Source organism: Miscanthus floridulus, chromosome 16, assembly GCF_019320115.1.
Source record: "Miscanthus floridulus cultivar M001 chromosome 16, ASM1932011v1, whole genome shotgun sequence".
Taxonomy (NCBI): Eukaryota; Viridiplantae; Streptophyta; class Magnoliopsida; order Poales; family Poaceae; genus Miscanthus; species Miscanthus floridulus.
In genome coordinates, this window is record NC_089595.1 from 117,601,336 (window position 1) to 117,613,286 (window position 11,951).

The 11,951-nt window shown below is 46.5% G+C and overlaps 2 protein-coding genes, 2 non-coding genes and 2 pseudogenes across 6 annotated transcripts; 1 reads left to right on the forward strand and 5 right to left on the reverse strand.

The window, feature by feature from the left end:
* Positions 1-504: 504 nt before the first annotated feature.
* TRNAV-AAC (transfer RNA valine (anticodon AAC)) lies at positions 505-578 on the reverse strand. Its single transcript has one exon. It is a non-coding gene; the product is annotated as a tRNA-Val (tRNA).
* A 390-nt stretch (positions 579-968) lies between these two features.
* Positions 969-3,955, reverse strand: LOC136511374 (RNA polymerase sigma factor sigC-like; annotated as a pseudogene).
* Positions 3,554-5,867, reverse strand: LOC136511375 (protein Rf1, mitochondrial-like; annotated as a pseudogene).
* Positions 5,852-6,716, reverse strand: LOC136514000 (protein Rf1, mitochondrial-like). Its single transcript, XM_066507979.1, has one exon. It carries the CDS (start codon positions 6,599-6,601, stop codon positions 5,912-5,914), a length of 690 nt encoding a protein of 229 aa, XP_066364076.1. The 5' UTR covers positions 6,602-6,716; the 3' UTR covers positions 5,852-5,911.
* Positions 6,717-8,423: 1,707 nt separating this feature from the next.
* LOC136513757 (uncharacterized) lies at positions 8,424-11,236 on the reverse strand. 3 transcript variants are annotated; one of them, XM_066507727.1, is made up of 6 exons: positions 11,057-11,236; positions 10,582-10,706; positions 9,881-10,489; positions 9,459-9,686; positions 9,208-9,348; positions 8,424-9,122 (listed from the first exon to the last, which is right to left on the reverse strand). In XM_066507727.1, exons 1-6 carry the CDS (start codon positions 11,172-11,174, stop codon positions 8,622-8,624), a joined length of 1,722 nt encoding a protein of 573 aa, XP_066363824.1. In that variant the 5' UTR covers positions 11,175-11,236; the 3' UTR covers positions 8,424-8,621. The 3 variants fall into 3 exon arrangements, with proteins under 3 accessions (XP_066363824.1, XP_066363822.1, XP_066363821.1); XM_066507725.1 differs by having other exon boundaries at positions 9,881-10,477; positions 10,582-10,745; XM_066507724.1 differs by having other exon boundaries at positions 10,582-10,745.
* A 384-nt stretch (positions 11,237-11,620) lies between these two features.
* TRNAV-UAC (transfer RNA valine (anticodon UAC)) lies at positions 11,621-11,693 on the forward strand. Its single transcript has one exon. It is a non-coding gene; the product is annotated as a tRNA-Val (tRNA).
* The last annotated feature ends 258 nt before the right edge of the window (positions 11,694-11,951 follow it).

Below are 11,951 nucleotides of genomic sequence, written 5' to 3' on the forward strand. Positions count from 1 at the left end.
TCAAATGGGAATTAATCTTACAGCTGGCTCCCCATCTGAGATTGTGCCATTATGGTGTTTTCTTCGCCCAGTAGCCTTGGTAAACCAAAGTCTAATATTTTCGGTACCATTTTGTTATCCAGAAAAATATTATATAGGTTTATATCAGAATGTTCAATGGAAGCATCGTGAAGGTAGCTTAGACCCTCACAAACTCCCTTTATCAATTTAAAGGGTATGCGCCAGTTATGTCCAAAATTTTTTTCTGCAAGAACAAAGAGAACTACTCCATATGTTAAGTATCATGCATTTTTATTACATTCTTGATAACATATTCGTGAAGACCACTAGCAGTCTCTCATACCAGAAAGAAGCTTTCCAAGGGTTCCTTTGGGCGCGAAGTCAAGGCAGATCTTTGGTTTTTGAAGCAAACTCGGTCCCAGCGAGATGGGGTTGACTTCTTTACCGGCCTGAGTCTTGTCAACCACCAAGGGAAGCAAAACGGCCAAAAAAAAAACGAAAAAGTGGCGTCGCCCGGGTTCGAACCGGAGACCTTCAGTGTGTTAGACTGACGTGATAACCAACTACACCACGACACCATTGCGTGATTTCGTCTCACGCGTATTTACTAAATATAATATTTAATAAGATCTTCGTTTTCCAGTGATGCCAGCGTCATTATAACCGTGATGGACCACAAATTTCTACTCCTATCATGTATACCTGTATAGTTTGTGTATATACTGTACACTGTAGACGTGGTGCGAGTGATATACACTGTACAGTATGCCCCCTTCATTCAGTGATTTCAGTCTGATATACGTACTGTCCAAGTTGTAAAATTTCCTGAAACTACATGCAACGGCCAAGCTAGCTACAATTGCATGCACGTGCCCACACACAAACAGCGGAACACGTAAGTAGGATCGGGCTGCTACCTTGACAAGATGCAAACATAGAATCTGGAAATCACAGTCAATCTAAAAACAAGCCAAATGCAAACCATAGCTGATACATCCAGGTAATAATACAATGTCATTGTCATGACTATTGTTCCTAGAAACATCTATATTTCTAGAAATTGTAACTTTAACTTATTGCGTATTATAGAAAGACTGCCCTGCAGATATCAGGCCACGCACTACAGCACCATGCACAAACTGAAGATTACTGCTTCTCAGGAGCATGCATGCTTCTCAATCTCAGGTCACCTTCAGCAACCAATTTATATACCTGCACAACAGCATGCCTTTTATTTATATACCTGCAGTTGAGCGACTAAACGAAGGCTGCCTACTTCATCAGAAGGTCCGACGCGCATCCTGGTTAATCAGAAGTGGCAGACGAAGTCGTGGAGATCGCAATGCACGTCCTCGTCATCCCTGAGCTTTGCCATGGCCGGCTTCTCGATCTTCCTGATCCACTCCTTGGAGACGCGGTAGATGCCGCCGATCTCCTCCAGCGACCTGCACCGGCCGTCCGTCCTCCAGCCTGTGCCGCAGCCTCAGCACTTGGCCTTCCCGCGCGGGCAGCCTACCCAGCACCAGCAACAGTCTCTCCCTCAGCTGGCCCCGGAACAGCGCGGCCTCGTTCGGAGCCTCCGGAGACGCGGCCTCGTCTGGGATCACCTCCTGAACAAAACAAGACACAAATCACTCATTGTCAAACGTGTACTGCGAAGCATGATGCAGTGATGGTAGAGGTTGATACCGCGAACTTTGTGTGCTGTCTGGTCCCGATCTCCGAGTAGGGCGAGACGGCCCTGCAAGAGCACTTGCGCGCCAGCCTGACGTTGGAAACATGCATTGTGATCAGTCCAGTGGCAAAAGGTTTCCTAGCAGATGGTTGCAGAGAGAGACAGAGAGAGGCTTACAGGCAGCAGGGTGACTCCTGAGTTTTCAGCCAGGAGAGCGAGCATCCCTTTCCTGATCCAGTACTTGACGTACGTGTAGACCCTGCACCCCTTCCGGCTGTCAAACTTCTCGGCGCCATCAAGCACACCCATCTTCCCAGTCTGCAGCAGTCGATGCCATTTCCACAACAATAACCGAGCAAATCCATCAGTCGCTTGCACATAATCTAATTAATGATCGGACAAGTGTCGATGCATATGCATATATATGTATTCATTTACTATGTTAAATAAGAGACAATCATCAGAATTAATGGTGACTGATGAAGATGCAATGTAATATATGAACCTGAAGCAGATCGTCCAAGGCCATCCCCATCCCGATGTATGTTCTCGCAATGTACCTGACGAGCCACTCGGTGGTCACCACCAGCCTCTCTCGGCAGCAGTATCCTGCCTGCAGCCTGCTCATCAGCTCTGCCTCGTCCACAGTCCACACCAGCTCCCTCTGCCCACCTGTGGCAGCTTACCTCCTGCCCCTCCTTCACCATCTTCTCCCTCATCTTCTCAAGGCTTGCACATTCCTGAATGCAGGTCAACAAACATACAGTATATATAGAAACATCAGTTATCTTGCATGATAAAATCCTAACGGCTGATAATCTTCAAAAAAGGGGATGGCCGCACCAAGACCATTGTGTCTTGTGTAATGGTCCTTTGGAGACAGGACTACACCTCTCTTTGTCATGCCCCTTTGCAAGAGCCGTATGGGCTCAGGTGCTATCTTGGGAAAATTTTGCTTTACAGCTGCCACAACAAGAACCTTCCCCAATCGCCGCTTGGTGGGAACATACGGCTAGCAAGATGCCAAGGCAAGAACTTAGGCGCTTCAATGGAGTTATTATTTACATTGCATGGAACTTGTGGAAGGAGAGGAATAGGAGGATCTTCGAAAATGTACACAAGACGGCACAACAGGTGGCCTCCATGACCAAAGAGGACATAGTGCAGAGACATAGGGCATTGGCCATGGCTGGGCGGTGAACTAGCAGTGACAGGCGTGTAACTCTTTGGTCCTAGGACCAGTTTGTTTGGCACAGTGGGTGTCATGTGTACATAAACCTCTTTTCCTTACTTAATTGAGCGGCAGAGCTCCTGCCTTTTACTTAAAAAAAAAAAGAAACATCAGTTAAACTGAACCAAGAGCCTGAAGAATATTATTCTCTATTAATGCATGCCCAGCAAAATTCTTGCTGGTGGCTTTAAAAAAAAATAAAAGAGCCTGAAGAATATGACATGCATTCTCTGCTGTAATGTAATTCTAATTCACTGGTAAAGATAAGAATTCTGCTTCACATAATATAGTACCTTGATGGTCTCTAGCAGTGCTGATTGCTCATGCACAATGCTCCTTCTTCGTCTTGGGTGACTTTTCCACTCGGATATAAACTGGCTGCTACTCGCCTTCCATGATTTTCTGAGTCTTGGTGGATTCACTTTTACCGAGACCCTGGATCCTTTCTCTGGCGCTCTCATTCTTCTCAGCTTCCTCTCTTGACTCTTGCCCCTCCGGACGACGACCACTTTGGTATTTACTTGCTCCTCATCCAGAGGAGTCTCTAGATCAAACTTGATGATTTGGTCAAGCAGAGAGCTGTCTGATTGATCATGTGATGATGAGACATGTGTTAGGGTGTCTAGCAGGGTGGCGCCCCTGGTCATAGAAGCAGTAAACGATCTTAGAGCTCCAAGTTGCTAAATGTGCACAAGGATATCCCTCTCCAGCATCTTCAAGTCTATACCAGCCAAACTCGTCTCCAACTCTTGAAGGTTCTGCATTAGCAGGCGTACTGCAAACTGCTGTTCATGTGATTCCTGTCCATCCAGAACAATGTCTCTTCATCCATCCAGCTGTCGTACTGTACACTAGTTCTGTCAAGAGCGTCATCAAGGAGCTTCCTTTCTGCACGCACCTGCAAGTCTTAGTGTAAAAATACTTTTTTGTGGCAATACCAAGAACAGATAGAAATGATTTCTTCTCTGGAGTTTAGATTCAATCCAACTTATGAAAGGTTGCAAGAGGTGGCACCTTGCAAATATAACATTTACAGGACAAGAGACCATGTACTCTCAGTTAACAATCTGTAGTGTCTAGCTAGCACAGTAAAACCCGGAAAATGTCTTAATCATCCGTAGGTTCCATGAAAGAATGATATTTTTCAGGAAGAAACTTCACTTCTGTCTGATACTTCCCCTCTGAAATAATAGAAATCAGCAAAGCAGCAGTGGAAGCTTCAAGGGGGAAGTTCTTCTCATCAATTTTGGTAAGGTAGGTCCCAGCCCTTCTCACATCTCCTTTTTCAAGTAGTCTTCTAACTATGGCATTTAGCATACGTGAGTCGGCAGCACAACCATTCTTCTCCATAGATAGAAAAAGCTCATCAGACTCCTCCAACAAACCTTCTTCTATATGACTTTGTATCATTAAGCTGTAGGCTATTCTATCAGGCAATGGACCACTGATCACGATAGCCGAAAACAGGCCCTTTGCTTCATCAATCCTACCAACTTTCAGCAAGGCATTAATCATTATATTGAAAGTCCAAACCTCAAGCTGAAATTCTTTTGAACGCAAGCCCTGAAACATTCTCAACGCCTCATCAACACAACTATTTTCACACAGTCCTCCAAGAACTATGTTGTATGTGTCGATTCCCAACTATGTTCCGCTGTCAACGATTTTCATGTAGAAATCCTTTGCAGCAACAGTCCTACCAACGTGAAATAACCCGTGCAATATTATATTATATGTAATAGCATTAGGTTTAACATCATTGCTCAACATTTCTCTGTAAATAGCCAGTGCATCATCAATCCTTCCGTTCTTACAGTAGCCATTAAGCAAAGCATTGTAAGTAAAATGGTCAGGTCGCAAGCCAATGGAGACCATACGATGAAGTTGCTTAACTGCTTCATTCATCTTTCCATCTAAGCAATATCCATCTATCAGTATAGTATATGAAACAACATCTGGTTTCACACCAATGTGTTTCATCCGATCAAAGAAATCATGTGCTTCCACAACCCTTCCTTCCTTGCATAGGCTGTCCATTATTGTGCTCAGGTATATGGTATTGGGATCGATGCCCCTATTGATCATTTCAAAGACAGATCCTCAACCTTCTTCCATTCACCAATGGTACAGAGACCATGTATTAGTGAGGTAAAACTTATGATATCAGGAGACAGCCGAGACTGACCATCTCATTGAAATGGGACACAGCATCCTCCACTCTGCCTTTCTTGCAAAGAATGTCAATGACCGTGCTGTAGGTGACTACATTAAACCTTTCTGTCGCATTTCTATAAATGCAGTCAATGCCTTATCCACCGTTTCATGATTAGCGTATGCACGTATCAGGATGTTGAAGGCATGATGTTCAAGCGGGATACCGTCTCGAATCATCAAATCAAGGAGATCATGCATATCAACAAGAGCTCCTTTGGTGGCGTACCCATGAAGCAGACTGCAGTAGGTGGTAACATTGGGTTTTTGACCCCTCCGGACCATTGAATCAAAGATATTCCTAGCTTCTGTGCATCTTCCAATCTTGTAATAATAGTCTATCAGGATACTGTAAGTGACAACATCCGGCTGAAGACCACCTCCAGACATCTTTTTGAGCAGTCTCACTGCCTCTTCCAACAGTCCTAAAGAGCAATATCCACAGATCAGGTTGTTATATGACCAACCATCCGGCATAACACCTTTATCAAACATCTGTTGTAGGACTGCTTCAGCCTTGTCCATTGCTTGAGCCTTGCACATGCCGTCAATGACTGAGTTGTATGTCACAACATCAGGTGGGAACCCCCGACCCAGCACTTCATGAAACAGGGTGTAAGCTTTGTCGACCTCACCTTCTTTAAAGAAGCCATCGATGACCGTGTTATATGACATCACATTGGGAGGGCGGTTGAATCCGTCATCAGCCGTCCATGTGAAGCAGCAGTTCGAGAGCCTCTTGACTCCTCTTCACGGCACAGAGCCCCTTGATGAGAGTGTTGTAGGAGAAAACATTAGGTGTGCAGCCAAGCTCCATCATCCATTGCATCGCTCATCCTCTTGCCATCACAGAGACCCTTGACGAGAGTGTTGTAGGAGACAACATCAGGTGTGCAGCCAAGCTCCGGCATTCGTCTGAACACTATATCCATTGCATCGCTCGTCATCTTGCCATCACAGAGACCCTTGATGAGAATGTTGTAGGAGAAAATATCAGGTGTACAACCAAGCTGTGGCATTCGTCTGAACACTATATCCATTGCGTCGCCTGTCCTCTTGCCATCACAGAGACCCTTGATTAGCTGGTTGAGGGCCATGGCCTGCACCCTCCATCCTGTCTTGAGGAGCTGGCCAAAGGCAGCAAAGGCAAGGTCCAAGCGGCCTACAGTGCAGAAGCAACGGATGAGGATGCCAAAGGTGAAAGCATTGGCGGCCATCTTATTGACGCCAGCCTGGGCCACGGTATTGAAAAGGGACACGGCGAGCGCAGCGCTGTGGCGCAGTGACGACGAGGAGTCCGCGCGAGCGACGACGGTGAGGACACGAGTGAAGGCATACACCGAGGCCGGCCTGGCCTGAGGAAGCAATTCATCGAACAGGTTGAGCGCGTCCTCTAGGCCGAGGCTTCCGGAGCGGTGCCGCTCTACGATGGTTCGCTCCAGCTCCATGCGCGTGCGGTGGACTGGTTTGACCCCTCGCGACATGCGGCGTGCCCTTGTGTGGTGGGAGGAGTGGTGCCTGGTGGAGTGGATGGGCCAACAGCGTTGGCGCCGGCGGCGCAAGGCACGTGCGCGCCGCCCAGCGAGAGGAGCAGGGGCACATGGCGCAAGCAAGATGTGAACTCGCTCGCCTTTTTTTTTTAATAATAGGCTTGTCTGGGTAATGGAACAGGAGGAACACCAAACTCGATTTTAAATCATACAGCCATGACACTTGGCGAAATTTAAAAAATTTGTCACCGTTTGAAAGTGCTGCGTATGAGTGTAGGTTTGTTATTTTGTTCCCCAGTCATCTAGGTTTTTTTTTTGCACAAAAAAAACGAAAAATAAAAGAAATGGATTACAAAATAAAGCGGCGTCGCCCGGACTCAAACCGGATATAACCAACTACACCACGACACCGTTAGATGACTATTAATATAAACGCGAATCGGTCGTAGATGAGTTGGTTAGGTTCTTCGTGGGGTTTAAGTAACGGATGCTTGTATTTTTTTTTATTTATTTTAGGATTTAACGACGCTATGTTTTCAATGTTAGGTGATGTCTCCGTTGACAGCGAGGCGCCAGTGGTGACTTCGTGAATCTCGAAATCTGGTAGCTTAGTCCTTCGATGTACTCATAAGGGTATGGTTTATGTATGTGTGTTCACAGGAGTGAGTGTGCGTACGTGTTATGGACGTCTACGTTATACTGTGTAATTCTAAAAAAAAACTACTAATATAAACAGAAAAAGTCTACTTAACCCCCATCAACTATTGGTGGTTATCTACTTCACCTATTCTCTATAAAACTCGGTATTCTACCCCTTAAATTATTGAAAACCGTCTAAATAACCTCCTGAGACGGTTTTGAAGGTGGTTTTGCTGATATAGCATATTAAAAAGTCTATATAACCCTCTAACATATCAAAGGTTAACTACATGACCCCTCAACTATAAACACATGATATTATAACCCGTAAAGCATCAAATAATGTTCAAATGATTCACCAGATGATCTTTAGGGTTATGTGAACACCGTATCCCACCACGCTGGCCTAAACACACATACTTGCATGCAGGCCATTTGTTACCTCCACTCCCTACTCTTTCTAGACTGACACACCGCCCAACGAGTAGCATGTGATATCTTATCTCCTGCTCCACCTTCCAACACTCGTCGATGGATTAAGTTCAAGCATGCCACGCCTACATCATCGTCATTCAACCCTCCCACATCCTCCATCCGATCGTCATTCAATTTTTTAGATAGCCATAAGAGGAGAAAACGAGAGGGGCGAGGAGCCAAATGACAAGGGCGCAAGCGTAGTGCATGTGCTTAATGTCGTCGAGGAGTGCTTGAGGTGAAGTAGGAAATAAGTTGGTGCTCATCGGGCAGTAGCACAAGCCTGAAAAGAGTTCAAAGAGGGAGGCAGCCGATGGGTCTGTGTGCAATCATGTGTGCTTATGCCAGTGTGGTGATACATGACCATTATTTGAATATTATTAGATGCTTTAAAAGCTACAATATCATATTTTATAGTTGAGGGGGTCATGCAGCCAACCCTAAATCTGTTAGGGGGTTATATAGACTTTTTAATATGCCACTTTAGCAAAATCACCTTTAAAACCTCCTCGGGAGTTATTTAGATGGTTTTTAATAGCTTGAGGGGTAGAATACCTGGTTTTATAGGTGAGAGGGTGAAGTAGACTGTCACCAATAGTTGAGGGGTTAAGTAGATTTTTTTTCTAATATAAACCCCCTATCTACAATGTCAGGACCATCATCAGCTCAATTAATTTAATTTACTGCCCAGAATAAGGTTTTCTTCGTTTTCAAACATTCCCAGCGTGACGGATCACAAATTTCTATCATGTAAAAAAATTTCTATCATGTATGTATGTATACCTGTATAATTTGTGTCTGTATTGTACTATACTGCACAGCTTCAGTTTCAGCCTGATGCCCTGATACTGCCGCAAGTCGTACATCATTATTCCCTGAAACTACAATTGCAGTGCATTAATCAGAAGCGGCAGACGAAGTCGTGGAGGTCGCGACGCACGTCGTCGTCGTCCCTGAGCCTGGCCATGGCGGACTTCTCGATCTTTCTGATCCACTCCTTGGACACGCGGTACATGCCGCCGATCTCCTCCAGCGACCTGCACCGGCCGTCCTCCAGCCCGTGGCGCAGCCTCAGCACGTGTCCCTCCCGCGCGGGCAGCCTACCCAGCACCAGCAGCAGCCGCTCCCTCAGCTGGCCCCGGAACAGCGCCGCCTCGTCGGGCGCCTCCGCGGACGCCGCCGCCTCGTCCGGGATCACCTCCGCGAACTTGGCGTGCTGCCCGATCCCGATCTCCGAGTAGAGCGAGACGGGCCTGCGGGAGCACTTGCGCGCCAGCCTCACGTTGACCACCGACACGCCGACGGCCGCGGCGATCTCGGAGTCCGACGGGTTCCTGCCCTGGCTGTACCGGATCCCGCGCCGCGCCTCCTTCACCTTGCGCATGATGCTCTCCATTCTTGCCTGCACTTGCATTGTGAATCTGTGATCAGTTCAGTGGCAAAATTAAATTGCTGACAGGAAGCAAACTGAAAACATGTCGGCGTACAGGCAGCAGGGTGACTCCTGAATTTTCAGCGAGGAGAGCGAGCATCCCTTTCCTGATCCAGTACTTGACGTACGTGGAGAACCTGCACCCCTTTCGGGTGTCGAACTTCTCCGCGCCGTCAAGAACGCCCATCTTCCCAGCCTGCAGAGATCGATGCCATTTCAAGCCAACAATAACCAAGATCTTCAGTCACACATAATCAGAATGGTGACTGATGAAGATGCAGTAGTGCTGTGTTTCGATATATGAACCTGAAGCAGATCGTCCAATGCCGTCCCCATGCCGGTGTATGATCTTGCGATGCACCTGACCAGCCACTCGGTGGTCACCAGCAGCCTCTCCCGGCAGCAGTAGCCTGCCTGCAGTCTGTTCATCAGCTCTGCCTCGTCCACACCAGCAGCCTCTGCCCACCTGTGGTAGCTCACCTCCTGCCCTTCCTTCACCATCTTCTCCCTTATCTTCTCAAGGCTTGCACATTCCTGCATGCATGCAGATCAACAAACATATTGTATGTATATATAAAAACAGTACTCAAATAAACCAAACCAAAAGCCTGAACAATTTAATTTGACATTCAATTCTCTGCTGTAACGTATGTAATTCTAATTCACCAGTAATAAAGATATATATAAAAATGCTGCTTGACATGACATGTACTACATAGTAGTAGTACCTTGATGGTCGCTAGCAGTGCTGATTGCTCACGCACAATTATCCTTCTTCGTCCTGGGTGACTTTTCCACTCGGATATAAACTGGCTGCTACTCGCCTTCCGGGATGATTTCTTGGGTCTTCGCGGATTCACTTTCACTGAGATCCTGGTTCCTTTCTCTGACGCTCTGATTCTTCTCAGCTTCCTCTCTTGACTCTTGCCACTCCGGACGACGACTACTTCGCTACCTTCTTGCTCCTCATCCAGTGGAGTCTCTGGATCAAACTTGATGATTTGGTGGTCAAGCAGAGAGCTGTCTGGTTGATCATGTGTTAGGTTGTCTAGCAGGGTGGCCCTGTTCATAGACGCGTTAAACGATCTCAGAGCTCCAAGCTGCTCAATGTGTGCAAGGATGTCATTCTCCAGCGTCTTCAAGTCTTTACCATCCAAACTCGTCTCCAACTCCTGAAGGTTCTGCATTAACAAACCGTACTGCAAATTGCTGTTCGTGTTATCCCTGTCCATCCAGAATGATGTCTCTTCATCTATCCAGCTGTCATACTGTACACTAGTTCTGTCAAGAGCGTCATCAAGGAGCTTCCTTTCTGCACTCATCACCTGCAATTCTGACTGTAAAAATACTTTTTTTTGTGGCAGTACCAAGAACAAACAGAAAGGGAAATAAAGCCCTTTCTGATCGTAGAGTGATGAAGATGGAGGACCTTGTGTTTTGTTAAGTTGGCCGCAGCTGATTTGTTCTCTGTGATTTGGAGCACGCTGGCTGAAGACGCAATGTCCCTGCTGCTACGGTCTCTGCGACGCTTTAGCAGGAGATGCATGGCCAGTGCTGCAAGGGATTCAGAGAAAATTGGCTTCCCTCCATTCACTGTAAACAACGCAGAAATGGCAAGAACACGCTATCGATTCAGTCGATCATGACCATGACCTTCGTTTTGTTTGGAATGAAAAAAAAGAGAGAAACAGAGTCAATCACGAGTTCATGCATGCATGTCCTTGGTTAGTTCGTTTTGGAACAACAGCAAAGGAAGGTGTTACTGTTACATTACCTACCTACCGTCAGTCCGTCACAACAGTAATCTTCTAGTATGTCATCAATCGATAGAGAATTACATACAGCACAGGATGACGGCAGGAAATGCAGGTGTAATTAGAGTTGAGGAGCAGATGAGCACTGACATGGATGGTGAGACTGTTTTGGGGGCAGGGCCTGCATCATCCACGAGGAGGAGGACGACGAGGAGGACGACGGGCAGCAATAGGCGCATGGCCTGCCATGGATCATCTGCAAACCCATGCGTACAGGTACAGCCTCTTTATTTCTCCTCCTGTGCTGTACGTGTTGCAGCAGCAATGGCAGCTGAGCTGGGACTGGGAGTGAAGGAACGGACAGGGAGAGGGAGGGATAGAAAAGCCGGGAGCCCTATCCAAGCCTCCTGTTTGGTTGGACCTTGGCAGCAGGGGAAAAGACGATCTTGGCTGAAAGCGAGTTGGGATCTTTTCTACGACGAGTAGGAGAGTATTTCTCTTCTTGTCAGATATTTATTTTCGTCCTCTTTCAGCACTCACTCAGATTCTTTCCTCCTCGTCTCTCTCCGCACAAAAAAAAGGAAAAGTGCAAGGGAATCGGAGAACGAGCAGTACGTGCCCGCAATTCGCAATTTCTTATCGGCATTTTAGTTGTGCCTACCATATATGTAAAAAAGTTACGTAATTAAATTATTCGAAAGAGGGGGCACGTAAGTTGCTGTGGTGTAGTGGTTATCACGTCAGTCTTACACACTGAAGGTCTCCAGTTCGATCCTGGGCAGTAACATATTTTGTTATTTTTTATTCTTTCTTTCTTTCTTTTTTGCAGCATGGCCCCTGTAGTTGTAGTACGTTGTAACTTCCTGCAAACACACGACTACACGAGAACGCAAGATACTAATAATCAAACGGATTTACGCTCTACACAAAGGCGTCGTTAGATGTTGAAGAAACAGTGAACAGAACAACAGAGGCTGGCACTGCCAAGTGCCAACCACGCAACACATGTACTTCTCTGCAGGCAGGGGCTTCGTTCGCTTGACCT

Bases quoted from the DNA above. Each gene is read 5' to 3' on its own strand.
- LOC136514000 (XM_066507979.1), bottom strand. From the start codon at position 6,601: ATGTCGCGAGGGGTCAAACCAGTCCACCGCACGCGCATGGAGCTGGAG.
- LOC136513757 (XM_066507724.1), bottom strand. From the start codon at position 11,174: ATGGGTTTGCAGATGATCCATGGCAGGCCATGCGCCTATTGCTGCCCG. The intron at 9,687-9,880 runs GTACTACTACTA...GCATGCATGCAG, and splicing joins CACTGCTAGCGACCATCAAG to GAATGTGCAAGCCTTGAGAA. The intron at 9,123-9,207 runs GTACGCCGACAT...ATGCAAGTGCAG, and splicing joins CAGGAGTCACCCTGCTGCCT to GCAAGAATGGAGAGCATCAT.